General features: G+C 46.1%; 3 protein-coding genes across 3 annotated transcripts in view; 1 reads left to right on the forward strand and 2 right to left on the reverse strand.

Moving 5' to 3' along the window:
• LOC144483914 (uncharacterized) overlaps window positions 1-18,236 on the forward strand; it is a 40,150-nt gene extending 21,914 nt beyond the window's left edge. Inside the window, exons 3-6 of the mRNA XM_078202494.1 lie at window positions 14,982-15,393; window positions 15,462-15,812; window positions 15,846-16,003; window positions 17,555-18,236. Of these exons, the coding sequence (XP_078058620.1) occupies window positions 14,982-15,393; window positions 15,462-15,812; window positions 15,846-16,003; window positions 17,555-18,236 (1,603 nt within the window). The remainder of the gene's footprint in view (window positions 1-14,981; window positions 15,394-15,461; window positions 15,813-15,845; window positions 16,004-17,554) is intronic.
• Window positions 3,512-4,220, reverse strand: LOC144483889 (uncharacterized). Its single transcript, XM_078202468.1, has one exon. It carries the CDS (start codon window positions 4,218-4,220, stop codon window positions 3,588-3,590), a length of 633 nt encoding a protein of 210 aa, XP_078058594.1. The 3' UTR covers window positions 3,512-3,587.
• On the reverse strand, window positions 4,202-5,773 carry LOC144483878 (uncharacterized). The gene is made up of 2 exons (XM_078202457.1): window positions 5,607-5,773; window positions 4,202-5,271 (listed from the first exon to the last, which is right to left on the reverse strand). Exon 2 carries the CDS (start codon window positions 4,910-4,912, stop codon window positions 4,301-4,303), a length of 612 nt encoding a protein of 203 aa, XP_078058583.1. The 5' UTR covers window positions 4,913-5,271; window positions 5,607-5,773; the 3' UTR covers window positions 4,202-4,300.
• Window positions 18,237-23,589: the final 5,353 nt, after the last annotated feature.

Below are 23,589 nucleotides of genomic sequence, written 5' to 3' on the forward strand. Positions count from 1 at the left end.
GGTATTTGCTACCAAATAAACCTGTTGGACTTTAACCTGGTGTTGTTAAAACTCTTACTGTATTTTACAACTGCAGCTCCTGGGGCTGATTGGAGTCTGGTATAATAATCACAAAGGTCGGTTTCAGTGTCTCTGAGGTCATTTTAACTGCAGGTAATCTGACATTAAGGGAGACAAGAGGCCCAACAAACATTTGATTATAATAGGAGGACAAAGTGTAAGGGAACAATGATATTTTAAGGTGTCTGTGTTATGGTGAGTGTTACTGGGAGGTGAGTGATAAAATACAAGTGGAAACATCACGACAGATACATGTGACTGATTCGGCCTGACTGAGAGCTGTTATACTCGAGGCGAGAATAATGAGGACATGGGGAACTCCAGGGATTTCTGATATCTGAGGTGTATCTGTTCGAGGAACTGAAAATAATCAGTTCCTCCTCATGGTTATCTCCAGTTCTCAAGTTACACAGACACACAGGAAAGAGATCTGACAGCTCATCAAACACAATATTTTAATCTTCTGTTTGAGACACATTATAATCGAAAAGATCAAATATTAAAACCTGAGGAGAGAAACATTCAGAATGTCACAAAGATGAGTGAACTGTCCAATTAATCCCATTCTCCATAACTCTGCCAATTTACCTTCTGCAAGTATTTATCCAATTCCCTTTGAAAGTTACTAGTAAACCTGTTTCTAGCACCTGTCAGTTTGTGCATTCCAGATCATATGAAGTTATTGTGTAAAACATTCTCCTTATCACCCCCTCCAATTCTGTTGTCAATTAAATTAAATCTCTGTATCCTCTGCTTACAGACCTTCCTGCACCAAGGAAATCGATTCTCTCCATCGACAGACCCTCCTGCTCCTGGGAGATAATTTCTCTCCATTGATACTATCATTAATCATTTGTCATTTTAAACACCTCTATTAAATCTCCCCATCACATTCCCTGATCTAAGATGGATAACCCATGTTTTTCCTGCCCTGAAGAATAAATGGACTCAAAATGTTAACTCTCTGAACAGATGCCGCCGGACCTGCCGGGTTTTTCTGCTTTTCTCCCTGTTTATCCCTCTATAATCAATCAGAAACTCTTCATGATTTTGAACATCTTGATCAAATAGGAACACACAGAGCCTGAGAGAGGTACAGAGGGAGAGACAGAAAGACTGAGAGAAAAATTGAGAAAGATTTTAAAAAGCAGGAAGATGAGGCGGTCAAAGATAAAAGCTGAGAAACAGAGGAAACAAGCAATACAGAGAGAATGATATAGAATATAAGGGAGCAGGCTATCAGTTCCCAGCTATGGGGAGCAGAGTCGGCATCTCCACGTCAGAGCAGAGGGAACTCAGTGGGCGGCACAGTAGCACAGTGGTTAGCACTGCTGCTTCACAGCTCCAGGGACCTGGGTTCGATTCCGGCTCGGGTCACTGTCTGTGTGGAGTTTGCACATTCTCCTCGTGTCTGCGTGGGTTTCCTCCGGGTGCTCCAGTTTCCTCCCACAGTCCAAAGATGTGTGGGTTAGGCTGATTGGCCATGCTAAATTTGCCCCTTAGTTTTCTGAGATGTGTAGGTTAGAGGGATTAGCGGGTAAAAATATGGAGGGATATGGGGGTAGGGCCTGGGTGGGATTGTGGTCGGTACAGACTCGATGGGCCAAATGGCCTCTTTCTGCACTGTAGGGTTTCTATGATTCAGTAACTGATCCACAGACACAGCTGGTTATATCTGCAAATGGAAACTCTGAACAGAAATAACTGGCTCATTTGTAAATGTCACCACAATGTGATCTGTGTGACTCTGCCCTGACTCTGTGGACAGATATAGGTCACATTGACAGATGTTCTCACCAGATTGTTGTCCCTGGATTTATTTTCTGCTTAGAACTGAGATGTGAGGTTTGGAACCGGCAGCAGAGAAACAGGAAGTTGTGTTACCTGAGAGTGAAACAGCCGGTGTCAGTTTGATGTTATCACCATGAACAGTCTTCCTGTCTGTGAGGGTGAACTCACTCTGACAGCATCAAGAACAACCACACAGATTGCTGCCGGTCTCAGCATTACATTCAGCTCCATTCCCATTTTAAACAATAAAGAAAGGAGATTATTATGGATTTTTAACACATTCACTGAATTGGGAGATGGACTGAGGGTCATCAGTGGGAGAAATGAGGAGGAATTAGAGAACAAATGAGTTTTCCCAAAGAGGGTTATTAGAAAAGAGGAGATTTAAAGTGAGTCAGGGCCTGTCAGAGGCAGTGGGAGAGAGAAACAGAGAGGATTGAATCTCCATCAATTACATGTTTTCTCAGGCAGCGAAGAGAGATGAAGTGTGTTTGTGCTTTTTCAGAGAGAGGTAATGAGAGAGAGAAAACAATGAACAAGTATAAGCAGATCTGAAATAGGAAGGTTAAATGAGTGAGTGTTTGAAAGAAAGATAGAGAGACATTAAGTGACGAAGACAGTTTCTGAGAGGAGAGAGGTTAAGTGAAAATGAGAGAGGAGCGAGGTTAGAGTGTAAGAGAGGTGGAAGGTGAGGTAAGTGTGAGTGAATGCCTGGAGAGAGAGAGAGACGTTCAGTGAGTGTGAGAGAGATGAGAGATGTTGAGTGATTGAGTTTCTGAGAGAGAGGAGATGTTAAGTGAGTGAATGTCTGAAAGAGAGGAGAGCAGGTTCACACCCAGGGGTCACTGAGGATGATCAAAATAAGGAGATCACCCAGAAAACTACCAACAGGAAACTTCAGCTGAACACATCACTCATTCTTAAATGATCAGTCAGGGCTCTGGTGCTGCTCAGCTTCTCTCTGTTCTGTTCATAATGGTTAAAGGCTGATAGGAGTGAGGTTTATTTAAAAGGATAGTGTATGGGAAGCACACAACAAAACTGAGAATTCTTGGACACACACTGCAGCTCCTTCTCTATCTGGGAATCAAATTGTTGTCTAATTGTCCCAGCAGTTAACAGGCTCCTTTGAACTTCTCCAGCTGCTACTTTGATGCAGACTTCAACCAATTTATTTGAAGCCAGTTTCTGTTCAATAAACCAGGACTGACACACACACACATTAAAACGTTTTAGACTTTTTTTCATTTTTAGTCTGGAAACCTAAACCTGCCGTTTCACTCTCAGTCAGGAATAGATCCCAGTTTTACACCAATCTTTGACAGCACGTTTCCAGCATTCACCATTGTTCTTCCTGACTCTAAACACAGTTGTAAAGGAGCTTCTTTTCCGTGTCTAGGAGCTCGGAACCATGGAAAAGAGCGACTGGGACACATTTTTTTCACACCTCAGGATTCACCCACGCGGGGACTTTGCTGTCAGTGGAAAGTGACGAAAAAGACCAAAGTGCTGTGTGTCCCTCTCAGCGTGACCCTGAAGGACTGGGTCAAGAATGAAGTTCTGTTCCTACTGTATGATCCTCCCTCAGATTGCCCTTTCTGAGCTCCAGCCTGGTGACGTTAAACACTCAAATGGAAAAGACAAAAATCTACAACAATGATTCAATCAAATGTCTATTTCACATTTATTCAGAATATCAAACCTCAACAGAAGAAAAAAGTCAGAGTGAACATGATTCAGACCTGGATATGATTAACAGCATCGATAAGTGTAGAATCCAAACCTTGCAGTCCCTTGTGAACTCGCCGGTGTGTTAGCAGGTGGGATGACTGAATAAATCCCTTTCCACAGACATTACAGGTGAACGGCCTCTCCCCAGTGTGAACTCGCTGGTGTTTCAGAAGATAAGATAAATGAGAAAATCCCTTCCCACAAACAGAGCAGGTAAATGGCCTCTCCCCACTGTGAACTCTCTGATGTGTCAGCACGTTGGATGACTGACTGAATCCCTTCCCACACGTGGAGCAGGTGAACGGCCTTTCCCCAGTGTGAACTCGCTGGTGATTCAATAAGTTGGATGAACGAGTGAATCCCTTCCCACAAACGGAGCAAGTGAATGGCCTTTCCTCACTGTGAACCTGCTGGTGTGTCAGAAGGTTGTATGAACGGGTGAATCCCTTCCCACACACGGAGCAAGTGAATGGCCTCTCCTCACTGTGAACCTGCTGGTGTGTCAGAAGGTTGTATGAATGGGTGAATCCCTTCCCACAGTCTGAGCAGGTGAACGGTCGATCCCCTGTATGGAACTGCTGGTGTATCAGAAGGTTGGATGAATTAATAAATCCCTTCCCACAGTCTGAGCAGGTCATAGAAATCATAGAAACCCTACAGTGCAGAAGGAGGCCATTCGGCCCATCGAGTCTGCACCGACCACAATCCCACCCAGGCCCTACCCCCACAAGGGCCTCTCCCCAGTGTGAATTCTCTGGTGGTTCAGTAGGGCAGATGGGCAGCTGAATCCCTTCCCACACACACAGCAGGTGAATGGCCTCTCCCCAGTGTGAGTATATTGGTGCGTCAGCAGATCCTTTTTGTTTTTAAAGCTCTTCGCACAGTCAGAACAATTAAAAAGTTTGTTATCAGAGTGAACAAGTTGATGTGTCTGCAAGTGGGATGACTGAATGAATCCTTTCCCACACACAGAGCAGGTGAACGGTCTCTCCCCAGTGTGAATTCGTTGGTGTGTCAGCAGATCTTTTTTGCATTTAAAACTCTTCTCACAGTCAGAACATGTAAACAGTTTCTCATCAGTGTGAACAAGTTGGTGTGTCACAATGTGGGATGAGCGAGTGAATCCCTTCCCACACACAGGGCAGGTGAACGGCCTCTCCCCAGTGTGAACCCGTTGGTGAGTCAGAAGATTGTATGAATGGGTGAATCCCTTCCCACAGACGGAGCAGGTGAACGGTCTCTCCCCAGTGTGACTGCGCCGATGAACTTCCAATTGTGATGGGAAACCGAATCCCTTCCCACAATCCACACATTCCCACGGTTTCTCCATGGTGCTGGTGTCCTTGTGCTTCTCCAAGTTGGATGATCAGTTAAAGCCTGGTCCACACACACAACATACAGATAGTTTCACCCTGCTGTGAAAAGTGTTATGTTTCTTCAGGCTGTGTAACTGTTTAAAGATCTTTCCACAGTCAGTTCGCTGGAACACTCTCACTCGGGTGTGGGTTTGTCCCGATACTTTTCCGGTCACACTGATGTTAAATTTCTTTGCCCACAGGCAGAACAGACAAATATTTCTCCTTCCACATTCAAAGGCCGATGATATTCAGCTCCTAAGAACTGAATAACTTTGTCAGATGTGATGTCCGGTTTGAGTTTTCCGACTGCCGTTCCTTCACTTCGAATATCCTGTAAAAAAGTTTAGAAAAGTCATCACTGTCAGAACTGGATAAAAATTCTGAACAATTCCAGTTTCTCTGGAACATTTTTTCCTCTCTTGTTCCCCCAAATCTGTAAATCCCCGTCCCACACACTCTCCCTCCTCCCTGGGCTGAAATCCAAACCCATCTCCACCATTTCTTTCCTCCACTCCCAGTTTTCTCCCTCCCTCTCCTCTGTCTGGGTTCAGTTCATGATGTGGTTTTAAGACTTGATGAGCTGTAAGTATTCGCATTCCAACCATTATTCTGTAAATTGAGTTTGTGTCTTTATATGCCCTGTTTGTGAACAGAATTCCCACTCACCTGATGAAGGAGCAGCGCTCCGAAAGCTTGTGGCTTTTGCGACCAAATAAACCTGTTGTACTTTAACCTGGTGTTGTTAAACTTCTTACTGGGTTCAGTTCTCCAGCTCCTGTCTGCAGACTGACAATAAAACCAATGGGTCTTATTGGGGGTGTTGGGGCCTCCAGCGGGTGTTTGAGAATCCTCCCCGCCCACCTCCCAGGGTTTCCTTCCTTCCCAGAGATCAGAACCCTCATTGATTTGAGGCCAAAGTGTAACCTCTTATTTATTGTCCCCCTCCCCCATCCTCTGATGTGAACCATCCTCCAGTGGCTGAGCCAGGATGGGGCCGTTAACCTGGGCCTGTTCCCGGGAGGGAGGGAGGGAGAAGCCCCGCAGCTGCAAACCAGGGAGCTGACAATGATTCTGAAGGGTTTGCGGATCCACAAAGTGTTTCCAAATCCTCCCAGCCACCGCCTAACGCTGACTCCGCTTCTCCGGGACAAACAAGCGCCAAGGCCAGCAATGACAATGCGCATGCTCCACATCACAATGCCCGGGCACTGATTGACGGCAGCTCCGGACCAATAGGAAGAGGGGGCGGGGCTGGAGGACCGAGCGGGAGCGGCTGGTCCTCCAACCAATCAGAGTGAATGAGAGGCGGGGCTGAGCCCGGATCTCCCTCATTGGCTGAAACTCTGCATCATTGTGAAAGCTGCTTTGTGTCAAACTCCAGGAGAAAACTGGACCTTTCTGTTTGTGGCTTCAAACAGATGAGCGGAAAGGAAGGGATCTGGAAAGCAGCAGACACCAGGTTATTCTGGGAGAAATAGGATCTCTGCAATGTCAGGTTTCACACAGCACACGGGCAGCCTGTGGTTTCACCCTGGATGGAGAATCTCCGAATTGCATCATTCAAATCACTCCATGGAATTCTCAGGAACCACATTGTTTGTTTGGAGAGGAAGGCTTGTAGTACAGTTAATGAAAAGCAGCACACAGCTAAACACAGAGGCCCACACACTCTCTCCCGCAGTCACACACAAACGGACATCTTCTCAACGCACAGAAACCCACGTATATCAACAGGTACATGCACAGAGGATATACGCAGATTTACTCCATGATACACACATGGATACACTTACTCACACACAAATATACACACGGGACACTTACTGTCTTTTGGGGCGGACAACGCTCACCCATCTGTCTAATATTCGGGATAAAGCCACAAAGTTCAAGAAATTTCGGGAAAAATGACCCTCCAAGGACAACGAGCAGTCTTGACCATCCAATATTCGACCTTCTTCTCTGAAACAGAATCTTACATTCAGCACAGAAACAACAACAAACACTAACATTAAACATTCCGTTCCCACCCTATGTTATCAGGCCCATTTGGAGAAAGTAGACAATGCAGAATATCTCAGGATAATTGCAGCCACTAATTTTCCTTTTGTAATTACAGAAATGCTCATCCTCTCATATTGATCATCTAGTTGTTGAAGGAAATAGTGATCGTCTCGTTATTGAAGGAAATTCTAAGACAGGTTAGAAGGAGAAAAAAAATCTAATGTTATTGTAACTGTGCAGTCCAATATTCCCTTGGCCCTAATCCTTGCTGCTCTAATCTGATAGGATTAGATATATTGCACAATACCTAGCAGGTGCCATTGACATTGTACATCTTCACTATCAATAATACTCCTAACTTAGTATCATCCACAAACTTACTAACCATGCATTGTACATTCACATCCAAATTTGTTTTGATTTGATTGGATTTATTATTGTCAAATATATACAGTGAAAAGTATTGTTTCTTGCGCGCTATACAGACAAAGCATAACATTCATGGAGAAGGAAAGGAGAGAGTGCAGAATGTAGTGTTACAGTCATAGCTAGGGTGTAGAGAAAGATCAACTTAGTGCGAGGTAAGTCCATTCAAAAATCTGATGGCAGCAGAGAAGAAGCTGTTCTTGAGTCGGTTGGTATGTGACTTCAAGATTTTATATCTTTTTCCCGACAGAAGAAGGTGGAAGGTGGACACTGACCTTCACAAGAAAGCCAGATACGATCGAAGGAGATCCATCAAAGATGCCAAAAGACAATACCTGACCAAGTTAGAGTCCCAGGCTAGCCACACCAAACCCAATTATGGCAAGGTCTGCAAGACATAACAGTCTACAAAATGAAGGCATGTAAAATTGCCGGCTCCAACGCACCCCTCCCTGATGAGATCAATGCATTCTATGTCCGTTTTGAGAAAGTGGTCAGCAAGTGCATGCCCTCCACCCTGGAAGCCCTGGATGAACCTGTATCTGGGGTCACCACTTCAGATGTCAGAGCAGCTTTCTTGAAGGTCAACCCACGGAAAGCAACTGACCCAGGTGGGGTACCCGGAAATGCACTCAGATCATGCATGGATTAGCTGGCAGAGGTATTCACAGACATCTTCAACCTCTCTTTACAAGAATCTGAGGTCCCTATCTGCTTCAAGAAGATGACCATAATCCCGGTACTTAAGAAAAATCAAGCAGCATGCCTTAATGACTATCGGCCGGTGGCTCTGACATCCATCATTATCAAGTGCTTCGAAAGGTTAGTCATGGCACAAATCAATTCCAGCCTCCCAGACTACCTGGATCCACTACAGTTTGCCTACCACTGCAACAGGTCCACAGCAGATGCCATTTCCCTGGCCTTGCACTCAACCCTGGAACACAGAGATAACAAGGACACCTATGTCAGACTCCTATTTATTGACTACAGCTCAGCCTTCAACACTATTATTCCCAAGAAACTCCTCTCCAAACTCCATGGCCTGGGCCTCGGCACCTCCTTCTCCGACTGGATCCTGAACTTCCTAACTCATAGACCACAATCAGTAAGGATAGGTAACAGCACCTACTCCATGATCATCCTCAACACTGGTGCCCCACAAGGTTGTGTTCTCAGCCCCCTACTATACTCCTGATACACCTATGACTGTGCGGAAAAATTCCCCTCCAATTCAATTTTCAAGTTTGATGATGACACCACCGTAGTGGGATAGATCTCAAACAATGACAAGACAGAGTACAGGAATGAGATAGAGAATCTGGTGAACTGGTGCGGCAACAAAAATCTCTCCCTCAATTTCAACAAAACAAAGGAGATTGTCATCAACTTCAGGAAGCGTAAATGAAAACATGCTCCTTTCTACATCAATGGGGATGAAGTAGAAAGGGTCGAGAACTTCAAGTTTTTAGGTGTCCAGATCACCAACAATCTGTCCTGGTCCCCCCATGCCGACACTATAGTTAAGAAAGCCCACCAGCGCCTCTACTTTCTCAGAAGACTAAGGAAATTTGGCATGTCAGCTACGACTCTCACCAACTTTAACAGATGCACCATAGAAAGCATTCTTTCTGCTGTATCACAGCTTGGTATGGCTCCTGCTCTGCCCAACACCGCAAGGAACTACAAAAGGTCGTGAATGTAGCCCAATCCATCACGCAAACCAGCCTCCCATCCATTGACTCTGTCTGCACTTCCTGCTGCCTCGGCAAAGCAGCCAGCATAATTAAGGACCCCACGCATCGCAGACATTCTCTCTTCCACCTTCTTCCTTTGGGAAAAAGATACAAAAGTCTGAGGTCACGTACCAACCGACTCAAGAACAGCTTCTTCCCCACTGCTGTCAGGCTTTTGAATGGACTTACCTTGCATTAAGTTGATCTTTCTCTACACCCTAGCTATGACCGTAACACTACATTCTGCACTCTCTCCTTTCCTTCTCTATGAACGGCATGCTTTGGCTGTATAGCGTGCAAGAAACAATACTTTTCACTGTATGTTAATACATGCGACAAAAAAAGATCAAATCAAATCAAAGAGGGTATGCCCGTGGTGCGTGGGGTCTTTAATTATGCTGCTGCTTTGCCAAGGCAGCGGGAAGTGTAGGCATGGATGGGAGGCTGGTTTGCGTGATGGATTGGGCTACATTCACAACCTTTTGTAGCTTCTTCCTGTATTGGGTGAATAACAAGGCTCCCAACACCGACCCCTGAGGCACGCCACGAGTCATAGGCCTCCAAGGATATGAAATACATTCAGGGCCAGAAAGGAGAAGTTTGTTTTTCAGAGTGGAGGGAAGCTTTCAGCAGTGTGACCCCCAGGGCTCAGTGTTGGCACCATTGCTCTCATTGATACATATTCATACCTGGACTTGGAACACAGGACAGAACTTCAATTTTTTCACAGGATTCAAAACTCAGATATACGGGAAATAGTGAGGAGGATAATAAAACTTCAGGAGAACACAGAGAGATTGGAAGAAATGGAAATATAGATGGAGAGGTTAATAACAAACTTCAGGAGGACAGAGACTGGGGAAAATGGAGATGTAGGAAACAGTGAGGAGAACAGTAACAAACTTCAGAAGGTCAGAGAGACTGGCAAACCTGGCTGACATATAGCAGATAGAACGTATATATCATACTGCTTGGAACATCTTACATCCTTAACAACTCTGGGAACATTGTCTGTATGATCAGGATGGTGCTACATAAAGCCAATGGGAAATTGATTTAGAAATAGTCTAGGGAAGAAAGCAATAGGGGAAACAGCAGTGAGAGAAACAGCAGTGAGAAAGGACACATGAACACAAGACTGAGGTTGGTTGACTGCTGGAGCAGTAAAAAAACTGGGTGACATGAAATATCGATCATTAATAGTACTGGAATAAATGTGTCTTGAAGACAATTAGCTAAAAAAATGATTAAAATACATGTGCGATGTAATAAACATGGAATATACAAACAAAGTGCATTTATTGTGTTTTCCTAGCTGAGGGTGCCAAAGGGTCTGCAGTTTCACAATCAACACTGTTACGGAATGTTTTACACCATTTTTCAGTGCCATTGATTTATGTCGGTAAAATCTGTGCATTTCTGTGTTGATTATATGGGAATAACAGCAATGTTTTGGGATTAAATTGGAGACACGACTATCAAAATGTCAGCAATCAGCTATTTTAATATAGGGACAGTTAACACTCCTTTGAAACGTTTTGATTGTTGTTCAGGTGCTATAAAAATGCAAGTAATTTCCTGTAGAAAAAGACTGAATTCCCTGTCTGAGCTCAGAACAGATGATACAGTCACACAGCAGATTGACCACTCAGCAGCTGAATGTGGGAAGAGAAGCACTCGATCATCCCATTTACTGACAGAACAGCTGTTGGAGAGAGACCACTCACATATTTCACGTTAGTGAGCTCGTTTTGTTATTTTCCCAACTGTTCACACTCCAGATTAAGGCTTTCATGCATGGACAGCATATTCTTACGGGAGAGACGCTGTTTAAATGTTTCAAGTTTAAAGTTTGTTTATTAGTGTCACAAGTAGGCTAACATCAACACTGCAATGTAGTTACTGTGAAAATCCCCTAGTCGCCACACTCCAGCGCCTGTTCAGGTGCACTGAGGGAGAATTTAGAATGGCCAATGCACCTAATCAGCACGTCTTTTGGACTGTGGGAGGAAACCAGAGCACCCAGAGGAAACCCACGCAGACACAGGGAGAACATGCAAACTCCACACAGACAGTGACCCAAGCCAGGAATTGAACCTGGGCCCCTGGTGCTGTCAGGCAGCAGTGCTAACCACTGTCCCATGTATAGGTAGAGATTCACTTGTTAATCATACCTGCCGAAATATTAGTGAGTTCATTTGTGACTATCATGGATGTTTAGAATTATTTCCACCGTTTTGGTGATTCTCGATTTCTGACAGTTCCAAGCCCCCTTCTTTGAACTTGGATAATGGACCTTGCATTTTAATTTCTATGTTCCCTAATTTTATTAATGGTCCTTCAGCCCCGTTTTTCACATTATAATCAAAGAGAAATCTCTCCAACTCGATTTTCAAGTTTGCTAATGAACCACAGTAAAGCCAAAGAAAAGCCAAGCAGCGTGCCTTAATGACTATCATCCAGTGGTTCTGATATCCATCATTATGAAATACTTTGAAAGGTTAGTCATGGCACGAATCAATTCCAGCCTCCCAGACTGCCTGGATCCACTACAGTTTGCCTCGCACCGCAGCAGGTCCACAGCAGACGTCATCTCCCTGGCCATGCACTTAACCCTGGAACACCTAGATAACAAACACACCGATGTCAGACTCCTATTTATTGACAGCTCAGCCTTCAACAACATTATTCCAACAAAACTCATCTCCAAACTCTGTGGCCTGGGCCTCGGCTCCTCCCTCTGCGATTGGATCCTGAACTTCCCAACCCATAGACCACAATTAGTAATGATAGGCAACAACACCTCCTCCAAGATCATCCTCAACACCGGTGCCCCACAAGGCTGTGTTCTCAGCCCCCTATTACACTTCTGATACATCTGTGACTGTGTGGTCAAATTTCCCTCCAACTCGATTTTCAAGTTTGCTGACGACACCACCGGATGGTGGGTCGGATCTCAAACAATGATGAGACAGAATACCGGAATGAGATAGAGAATCTGGTGAACTGGTGCGGCAACAATAATCTCTCCCTCAATGTCAACAAAATGAAGAAGATTGTCATTGACTTCAGAAAGTGTAGAGGAGAATATGCCCCTGTCTACAGCAACAGGGACGACGTAGAAAGGGTCGAGATCTTCAAGTTTTTAGGTGATCGGATCACCAACCTGTCCTGGTCCAACACTATAGTGAAGAAAGCCCACCAACTCCTCTACTTTCTCAGAAGACTAAGGAAATTTGGCATGTCAGCTATGACTCTCATCAACTTTTACAGATGCATCATAGAAGTCATTCTTTCTGGTTGCATTACAGCTTGGCATGGCTCCTGCTCTGCCCAAGACCACAAGAAACTACCAAAGATCGTGAATTAAGCTCAATCCATCACGCAAACCAGTCTCCCATCCATTGACTCTGTCTACACTTCTGGCAAAGCAGCCAGCATAATTAATAGCCCCACGCACTCCGGACATTCTCTTCTCTTCCACCTTCTTCCGTCAGGAAAAAGATACAAAAGTCTGCAGTCACATACCAACCGACTCAAGAACAGCTTCTTCCCTGCTGCCATCAGACTTTTGAATAGGCCTACCTTGTCTTAAGTTGATCCTTCTCTGCATCCTAGCTATGACTGTAACACTACATTCTGCATCCTCTCCTTTCCTTCTCTATGTATGATATGCTTTGTCTATATAGCGCAAGAAAGAATACTTTTCACTGGATACTAATACATGTGGGAATAATAAATCAAATCAAAAAACTATTTGTTCTGTTCAATGGCGGGGTGTTTACCCAGCATCGCTAGCGGCGGTGAATGTCTCCTATCAACACGAGAGCACCGCGCAGGCGCAGTACTGCCCCTTGTCTGGAGCATGCGCATTGGGAGTGCTCGGGAAAGGAAGTTGCTTCTTTCTTGTCTCTGCAACGGGTAAGGTAGCGGCGTGTCCGAGCGATCGTAGGGCGCAGGGGGGTGATCGGAAAAGCTTTATAAATACCAAGTGAAAGCATTAAACCCCGAATAAGAAGCTCGAGGCCAGCCCCGCGGTTGTCCGGAATCACACTGCTTCCAGCCGTTACAGACCCTGGTTAAACAGCCGCCATCTTGAGAGGGGGCAGTGTGCAGCGGTGCGCATGCGTGGACAGCCCTGTCAGCAGGAGGAGAGAATGTTGCTCAGAGTCTGACAGCTCAGAAAGAATGATCCTGTCTGTGCCAGCCAGCAAACAGCTAGCTCGCATTTTCCAGCACTTGATCCATGGCCTCGTGTGCTGTGGTGTTTCAAAAGCCGTCTACATTGAATACAGGAGTTGGGACGTCTTGTTGAATTTGTACAAGACATTGGTAAGGCCACACTTGGAATACTGTGTACAGTTCTGGTCACCCTATTATAGAAAGGATATCATTAAACAAAAAAGAGTGCAGAAAAGATTTACTAGGATTCCAATGGGACTTGATGGTTTGAGTTATCAGGAGAGCTGGATAGACTGGGATTTTTTTCTCTGGAGTGTCGGAGGCTGAGAGGTGACCTTATAGAGGTCTATAAAATAATGAGGGGCATAGATCAGCTAGATAGTCAACATCTTTTCCCAAAGGTAAAACTAGAGGGCATAGGTTTAAGGTGAGAGGGGAGAGATACAAAAGTGTCCAGAGGGACAATTTGTTTCACTCAGAGGGTGGTGAGTGTCTGGAACAAGCTGCCAGAGGTAGTAGTAGAGACAGGTACAATTTTGTCTGTTAAAAAGCGTTTAGACAGTTACGTGGATAAGATGGCTGTAGAGGGATATGGACCAAACGTGGGTAATTGGGACTAGCTTAGTGGTTTAAAAAAAGGGCGGCATGGATGAGTTAGGTTCCTGTTTCCATGCTGTAAACCTCTATGACTCAATGACATACTTTTTACTTGTGAGATTTCCTGCCTCTACCACCTTTCCTCTGTTTCTCTCTCCACAGATTCTGACCAGAATTCTCTGGCCATTCATGCCGTGGGATTCTGCATACCTGCTGGCAGCACACCCCCCGCCCATGGGTATCCCACTGGCATGGGGTGATGTTCATGGGAATTCCCATCGACAGCAGTGGGACCAGAGAATCCTGCTGCTAGCAAACATCGCGTCTTTTCCCGTCCGCGGGAAACACACTGCTGGGAGGCCGGGGAATCTTACCCACTGTCTGACCTGCTGAGTATTTCCAGCATTTTTTGTGTTTATTTCAGATATCCAGCAGCTGCAATATTTTGCTGGTATTTTATTGTAGGCATTGCTCACAGAGCCAACTTTAGAAACAAGATTGACCAATTATGAAACAAAAACAAAGAGCTGGAAAATCTCAACAGGTCAGACAGCATCTGTGGAGATGGAGCCAAAGTTTGAAATGTTGGCTCTGTTCTCTCTCCACAGATCAGCTCCTCTGATCCTTCTTGGGGGTGGAGTTTGAGGGATTGGAAGATTCTGTCAAGGTTCTGGTTAGTGATGGGTAAATAAAATCCCTATACTTCACCTCCTGCCTCTCCAACATCTTTCTCTCTCCTCCCATAGATCCAATCGTCATGTGTAGACCCACACTGGTTGGCACCTCCCTTCCCTGAAGGGCATTGGTGAACCAGTTGGGTTTTTGTGAAAATTGAGCAGTTTTCATGATCACTTTTTCCTCCTGCTGGCCCCACAAATTACCACATTCATTCAGCTCAATTTCTCAACCTGCCTTTATGTTTTTGTGAACTCTCTCTCACTCCCTTTTTTTTGTTTTAAATCACAGGATTGTAGAAGAGGAGGATTTACAAGCGGAAAACTCAAATCAAACATCACACCAGAATCTGAGAATCGTCCAATTTGTCATAACCTGAATATCATAGGACTTTCAACATGGAAGGAAAAAGCACCATTCACAGTGGAGAGAAACTGTACACGTGTTCTGTGTGTGGACAAAGATTCAGCCAATCATCTGCCCTTTTGAAACACCAGCGAGCTCACACTGGAGGGAGGCTGTTCATTTGCAGTGTTTGTGGGAAAGGATTTACTCCATCATTTACCCTTCTCAGACACCAGCGAGTTCACACTGGGGAGAGGCCATTTACCTGCTCTGTGTGTGGGAAGGGATTCACTCAGTTATCCTGCCTGCTAACACACCAACACACTCACACTGGGGAGAGGCTGTTCACCTGCTCGGAATGTGGGAAGGGATTCATTAATTCAACTAATTTGCTGACACACCAGCGAGTTCACACTGGAGAGAGGCCTTTCACCTGCCCTGCATGTGGCAAAGGATTCATGAATTCATCCAACCTGCAGAGACACCAACGAGTTCACACTGGGGATACTCCCTGTGTGGGAAGGGATTCACTCAATCATCCCATCTGCAGAGACACCAGCGAATTCACACTGGGGAGAGGCCATTTACCTGTTCTGATTGTGGGAAGGGATTCACTCAGTTATCCCACTGGCTAAGACACCAGCGAGTTCACACGGGGGAAAGGCCATTCACCTGCTCCGAGTGTGGAAAGGGATTCACTCAAGCAAATGACCTACTGAGACACAAACGAGTTCACACTGGGGAGAAGCCATTCATCTGCTCTGTGTGTGGAAAGGGGTTCACTCAATCAAATGACCTGCTCAGACACGATCGAGTGCACACTGGGGAGAGACCATTTACCTGCTCTGAGTGTGGGAAGGGATTCACTCGGTCATCCAACCTATTGGATCACCAGAGAATTCACACTGGGGAGAGACTATTTATCTGCTCTGAGTGTGGGAAGGGATTCACTACCTCATCCAGCTGGCAGGGGCACAAGCGAGTTCACACTGAAGCAAGAACTTTGACCTGCACCGAGCCTGGGAAGGGAGTCACAATCTCATCCAGCCAGCAAGGACACCGGAGAGTTCAGACTGAGGGAAGTCCAGTTACCTGTACTGAGTCTGGAAAGAGAGTCATTCAGTCATCCAACCAGCAGGGACACCGGAGAGTTCAGACTGAGGAAAGTCCCGTTACCTGCACTGAGGGACGTTCAGTTATCTGCACTGAGGAAAGTTCAGTTACCTGCACTGAGGGAAGTTCAGTTACCTGCACTGAGGGAAGTCCAGTTACCTGCACTGAGGAAAGTCCCGTTACCTGCACTGAGGGACGTTCAGTTACCTGTACTGAGGAAAGTTCAGTTACCTCTACTGAGGAAAGTTCAGTTACCTGCACTGAGGGACGTTCAGTTACCTGTACTGAGGAAAGTTCAGTTACCTGCACTGAGGGAAGTTCAGTTACCTGTACTGAGGAAAGTTCAGTTACCTGTACTGAGGGAAGTTCAGTTACCTGCACTGAGGGAAGTTCAGTTACCTGTACTGAGGAAAGTTCAGTTACCTGCACTGAGGAAAGTTCAGTTACCTGCACTGAGGGACGTTCAGTTACCTGTACTGAGGGAAGTTCAGTTACCTGCACTGAGGGAAGTTCAGTTACCTGCACTGAGGGACGTTCAGTTACCTGCACTGAGGGAAGTTCAGTTACCTGCACTGAGGGACGTTCAGTTACCTGTACTGAGGGAAGTTCAGTTACCTGCACTGAGGGAAGTTCAGTTACCTGCACTGAGGGAAGTTCAGTTACCTGTACTGAGGAAAGTTCAGTTACCTGCACTGAGGGACGTTCAGTTACCTGCACTGAGGGAAGTTCAGTTACCTGTACTGAGGGACGTTCAGTTACCTGCACTGAGGGAAGTTCAGTTACCTGCACTGAGGGACGTTCAGTTACCTGCACTGAGGGGCGTTCAGTTACCTGCACTGAGGGGCGTTCAGTTACCTGCACTGAGGGAAGTTCAGTTACCTGCACTGAGGGACGTTCAGTTACCTGCACTGAGGGGCGTTCAGTTACCTGCACTGAGGGGCGTTCAGTTACCTGCACTGAGGGAAGTTCAGTTACCTGTACTGAGGGACGTTCAGTTACCTGTACTGAGGGAAGTTCAGTTACCTGTACTGAGGGAAGTTCAGTTACCTGTACTGAGGGAAGTTCAGTTACCTGTACTGAGGGAAGTTCAGTTACCTGTACTGAGGGAAGTTCAGTTACCTGCACTGAGGGAAGACCAGTTACCTGTACTGAGGGAAGTTCAGTTACCTGCACTGAGGGAAGTTCAGTTACCTGCACTGAGGGAAGACCAGTTACCTGTACTGAGGGAAGTTCAGTTACCTGCACTGAGGAAAGTTCAGTTACCTGCACTGAGGGAAGACCAGTTACCTGCTCTGAGTCTGGGAAGGGAGTCATTCAGTCATCCAGCCAGCAGAGATGCCACAGAGTTCGCATTGAGGAAAGTCCAGTTACCTGCACAGAGTCTGGGAAGGGATTCATTCCATTATCTAATCTGCTGACAGACGAGCGAGACGACACCGATGAAAGACCTTTGAAATGTCCAGACAGTGGGACTTGTTTTCAAAGTTCTGTGGAATTGGTGTCCCATCAATGTGTTCACACTGACGAGAGACTATTCAGGTGCTCTCACTGTGGGGCTGCGTTCATGCGATCGTCTGACCTCACTGAACACCAATGCACTCACTCTGGGGAAAGGCTCCTCACTTTGCCCAGGTGTGGAAAGGGATTCACTCAGTCATCCAACCTGCTGACACGCCAGCAAGGTCGCAATGTGAAGAGGCAGTTCACTTGTCCCGAGTGTGGGAAGGGATTTACCCAGTCAACCAACCTGCTGAGACACCAGCGAGTCCACACTAGGGAGAGGCCATTCCTCTGCTCCGAGTGTGGGAAGGGATTCACTGAGTTATGCAACCTGATGACACACCAACGGGTTCACACTGGGGAGAGGCCCTTCCTCTGCTCAGAGTGTGGGAAGGGTTTTATTAATTCCACCAACATGCTGCGACACCAGCGAGTTCACACTGGAGAGAGGCCGTTCACCTGCCTCAATTGTGGGAAGAAATTCACTCAGTTACCACATCTACAGAGACACCAGCGAGTTCACTCAGGGGAGAGGCCATTCCCCTGCACTGTGTGTGAGAAGGGATTCGCTCAGTTATCACACCTGGTAAGACACCAACGAGTTCACACTGGGGAGAAACCATTCACCTGCTCCCAGTGTGGGAAGGAATTCACCCAGTCAAATGACTTGCTGAGACACCAGCGACTTCACACTGAGGAGAGACCATCCATGTGGCTCTGAGTGTGGGAAGAGATTCACTCAGTTATCCAGTCTGCTGAAACACCAGAGAGTTCACACTAGGGAGGTGCTGTCCATCTGCTCTGCATGAGAAAACGGATTCTCTCAGTCATCCTGCCTGCTTCGATTCACCAGTAATTTCACATTGTGCAAAACCCTTTAAATGCCGGGACTGTGGGAAGTACAATAAATGTTCCTGGGAACTGCAACATCTACATGTTCATACTGATCAGATACCGTTCAGGTGCTTTCACTGCGGATGCGTCCAAGAAATCATTTCAACTTACAGTACACCAGAACTTTCACAGTGCGGAGAGCCTCCACCTGCCTTGAATGTGGGAAGGAATTTGCTTATTTATCCCATGTGCTGAGATACCAGCGAGTTCACAATTAACTACAGTGATCAGACTTTGCTGTTGATCATGTTCAGGATTGAATTATGTTCATTGGGGTCTGTTTCTGTTGACGTTAGTAAACCCCACCCTAGTTGTAGGGGCTGATCCTCTTGCTAAAAGTCAAATAAATCAACTTTGCATCTAATAAGCTTGTACTCTTTTTACTATCTCCGACATCAAGTCAGAAGGTCTCTCCCCTCCCCCGTCTCCTCCATCCTCACCTCCAACAAAAAGTGTGAGGAGCTCATGGAGCTTCTCTGTCACTAAGATTGAGACAATCTGATCAGCTGCCTCTGCTGCTTCCCTCCCTTCCACTGGCCCATTGGGCTGAACGGCTTCTCCAGTTTCCCCTTGTCTGAGCCCTGAACCCACATCTTCCCCCAGTTTCTCTCTCATATCCCTTCATGCCCATCTTGTCCATCAGACCCACCGTGTGCTCAAAGGGCTGAATGGCCATCCTCTGTGCTGTAACAATTGGCCATCAACCCCAAATTGCTGATCGCCAAACTTACCCACATAAACTGGGATTGTTCTCACTTTCCAGGTGTTACCCTGACTCCATTAAATATTTGAAATGGGAAACTAGCAAACAATGGTGTGTGGGTTTGTTACTGACATATTGACAGAGGTTGATTGTCAGGATGGACATGAACAATCATCACACGGTGTGAATGGTCGGAGCTGGAACTTGGGCTTTGTACCCTATGGTGAAATTTTTCAGAGTGAGGTAGGGGGAGGGGGTGGGGGGCGGGGAGGAAGGAAAGTGGGGTTGGGGTTATAATCAGATCAGCCATGATCATATTGAATGATGTAATAGCCTCGAAAAGCTGGGTGGCCTGCTCCTAATTCGTATGTGCATATGTACTTTTTCAGAGAATCCCTACAATGCAGAAGGAGGCCATTCTGCCCATCGAGTCTGCACCGACCACAATCCCAACTAGGCCCTATCCCCACTTACCCATGCTAATCCCCCTGACACTAGGCTCAATTTAGAATGGCCAATCAACCTAACCTGCACATCTATGGACTGTGGGAGGAAACCGGAGCATCCAGAGGAAACGCACGCAGACACGGTGAGAATATGTAAACTCCATACGGACAATGACCCAAGGACTGAATTGAACACGGGTCCCTGGTGCTGTGAGACAGCAGTCTTAACCACTGTGATGACCTATGGTAGGATCTCATCCTCACTTTCCCACATTCAAACAAAGACTAACTGAGAGTCCATCTGTAATGGCAGCCAGATTGTCCACAATCCCCCGCGCTGTAGAAACTGTTCTATCTGCCGCAGGCTGGCCGGGTGGATGGCGCATGCTCGGTCATTGACAGGTCACAATACCCGAGTGATTGATGGCAGCTCCGGACCAATAGCAAGAGGGGGCGGGGCTGGAGTACCGAGCGGGAGCGGCTGGTCCTCCAACCAGAGTAAATGAGGGGCGGGGCTGAGCTCTGCATCATTGTGAAAGCTGCTTTGTGTCAAACTCCAGGAGAAAACTGGACCTTTCTGTTTGTGGCTTCAAACAGATGGAGCCCTGTGGGTGTGGAGCAAACAGATGGAGCCCTGTGGGTGCGGAGCAAACAGATGGAGCCCTGTGGGTGCGGAGCAAACAGATGGAGCCCTGTGGGTGCGGTGCAAACAGATGGAGCCCTGTGGGTGCGGAGCAAACAGATGGAGCCCTGTGAGTGCGGAGCAAACAGATGGAGCCCTGTGGGTGCGGAGCAAACAGATGGAGCCCTGTGGGTGCGGAGCAAACAGATGGAGCCCTGTGGGTGCGGAGCAAACAGATGGAGCCCTGTGGGTGCGGAGCAAACAGATGGAGCCCTGTGGGTGCGGAGCAAACAGATCAACATTCGTTACTGAGATAGATTCATTCAACACAGACAGCAGGGATTAATTCAGGAAATTACACAGTGCAGTGAGAAAGGAAATTCAGTGCCAGGTTTGAGGAGCTGGGACTTGCAATCGAAGGTTTGAAAAAAGAAAAAAACTGGAGTAAGGAAGGAGAAAATGACAATAAACTGAAGATGAATTTACATTCCTGGGTGTCCTTTATCCCTAATTTTAATCACTCCACCATTGGTAGCCGTGTTTTCAGCTGCCTGGACCCCAAACTCTGGAATTTCCTCCCTGAACCTCTCCGTCTTTCCACTTCACTTTCCTCCTTAAAGACTCTCCTTATAACTGATCTCTTTGACCAAGACTTTGGATCATCCGACCCAATATGTCCTTATGGTTCTGTGAAACTGCTTAGGACATTTTATTAAGTGAAAAGCTCACTACAACTAAAAGTGAGATCTGATCACTTGCTGAGTGAGTCTGTGTAAATATAGCTCAGATAGACACAGCTTGTGTCAGAGTTTAGTGAGATCTGATCACTTACTGAGTGAGTGAATCTGTGTAAATGTAACTCAGACACAACTTCTGTCATAATTCAGTGATATTTAATCACTTACTGTGTGATATACATATATATCAATTGCATGGCTATGTCAAAACATATATCCGGATATATGAATTAGGAGCAGGAGTCGGCCACTCAGCCTGGTCTGCCATTCAATAAGATCATGTCTGGTCTGATTGTAACCTCAACTCCATAAACCCACCAACCCCAATATCCTTTCACCCCCTTATTTATTGTTACGATCCTTGACCAGACCCCAGGATACAAGGAGAAATCCAGTTAAAATAGATAATATTTGAGACAAGACATTTAAGTATTATAGAATCCCTACAGTGCAGAAGGGGGCCATTTGGCCCATCGAGTCTACACCAATCACAATCCCACCCAGGCCCTATCCCCGTAACCCCACTAGCTCTGCTAGACCCCTGACACTAAGAGGCAATTTAGTATGGACAATCCACCTAACCTGCACATTTTTGGATTATGGGAGGAAACCAGAACACCCGGAGGAAACCCACCAGACATGGGGAGAACGTGCAAACTGCACACAGACAGTGACCCAAGGCTGGAATCGAACCTGGATCCCTGGCACTGTGAGGCAGCAGTGCTAACCACTGTGCCACCGTGCCGCCCATGTTTAGCAAATGAATAAAGGCACAAGATTCCACAGATTCAGAACAAACAAAATAAACTTTACTATGCAAGGTAGGAGAGGTAAAAAATTTACAATATGTATTTTATTCTCTGACATTCATGGTAAATGAGGTACATGTGAATTAACAAACTGTGGCCGGACACATCACACTGTAAAATAAAATGACAGATGCAATCAAAATCAATTCCATGGATTTCTCCACGACCTTTCCAGACATCAGACCCGCTGCGAGTCAACCAATCTCACGAAAGCTTTACCTTTCTCATGAGGGTTTTCCAACAGCATCTTTGAATATCTCTCCATGGAATTGTCTCTAAACATTAGCCCCAGTCAGATGCTTTTAATAATTGCCCACCTCAGAGAGTTTCAATCTCAGCTCCTGAAATTCTTTCTCCCTGGATTCCGGAGTACACTCAAACACCAGCTTTCAAACATATTTTGAGATCTCTTGTCGTGCCAAGCAGAATATCGCTACTCCAAAGGGACACCTTTGCCCCAATGGCCCTCTTTACTTAAAGTCTGCTCCCCACAGTCTTTCTCCAACTTTTTAGACTCAACTTTACTGGGACCTCAGCCTATCTCTGTGGTATTTCTTGGCTATCAAACTCCCTGAAGCTGCATCAAGAAGTACTGATCACTGACCCTTGAAATGATCTGGTGACCCCCCAACACTCACAGAAGGTTCCACTCTTGTTACCAGGCAGCAACCAATGTAACAAGCATTGAAACATCTATCTTAAGGTTACAATCTCCAGATGTTTAACAATCTCCAGATGTTTAATTTAGAAGCCAGGAACACAATTAATTAAATTCCGGACATTATCAAGAATCTATCTACCTCTGTTTTGAAAATATGCAAAGACTCTGCGTCTACTGCCTTTTGAGGAATAGAGTTCCAAACGACTCACGATCCATTGAGAGAGAAAAAAGTCTCCTAATCTCTGTCTTAAATAAAAAACTCTACATTTTTATATGGTGACTCCTAGTTCTAGATTGTCCAACAATAGGCAACATTCTCTCCACATCCGCTCTGTCAAGTTGTCTTTTACACTTCTAAACTCCAGCTCAGAGAAGCTGAGTCTGTCCAACCTTTCCTTTTGCAGGATATTAGAGAGTGAGGATTTGCAGACAGAAAACTCAAACAAAAATCTTAACAAGATCTTACAGCAGGGGCTCCCGAACCATGAACTGTGTTCCCTGGTGAGGCCACGGGCTGAGGTATTGGTGTCGTGACCTTTGGGGCAGCAATGGTAGTTGTGGGGCAGAGATTCAGCTTGGACAGTCCTGCTTTGAGGCTCCATGACCTGCATGCAAGTGTTCTTGCTGCTGGTTCACGTGTCCAGAGAATGAAGTCTCAGGCCTGAGGCCCCATCACTGCCTCTGTCATAAAGACCAGTGAACAAGTGACTGCTGCACCACCCCTCACTGCTCTCTCAACTCGTTCCTCCCAGCATTTCCACAATTCTTACCAACTCTGCCCTGCCCCCACAACTCTTACACCACCCCCACCCCAGTCTCACTCTGATGTCTGTGTTCTGTGGACGAGGTTTCAACTAATCACCCGATCTGGAGAGAAAAAGGAAACCCTGCAAAGAATCTGGAAAAGGCTGAGAGATCAGATCTAAGACAGGAGAATGTCAGAGACAGATTGGCCCGGTGGACTAGTGGAAGGGAGAGAAGCAGCAGAGGCAGCTGTTCAAATTGTCTCAATCTTAGTGACAAAGAAGCTCCATGAGCTCCTCACAGAGGAAGAGCCGTTCAAAATGAGATATTCAAAAGATTCAATACGCTGTGCATTTAACACAAAGCTGATTTACTTGACTTTTATCCATAATAAAAGGGACGGCACAGTGGTTAGCACTGCTGCCTCACAGCACCAGAGACCCGAGTTCAATTCTGGC

The sequence above is a fragment of the Mustelus asterias genome, unplaced genomic scaffold (genome assembly GCF_964213995.1).
Source record: "Mustelus asterias unplaced genomic scaffold, sMusAst1.hap1.1 HAP1_SCAFFOLD_84, whole genome shotgun sequence".
Classification (NCBI taxonomy): domain Eukaryota; kingdom Metazoa; phylum Chordata; class Chondrichthyes; order Carcharhiniformes; family Triakidae; genus Mustelus; species Mustelus asterias.

Coding starts and splice junctions, on each gene's coding strand:
- LOC144483889 (XM_078202468.1), bottom strand. CDS start 4,220: ATGACCTGCTCAGACTGTGGGAAGGGATTTATTAATTCATCCAACCTT.
- LOC144483878 (XM_078202457.1), bottom strand. CDS start 4,912: ATGGAGAAACCGTGGGAATGTGTGGATTGTGGGAAGGGATTCGGTTTC.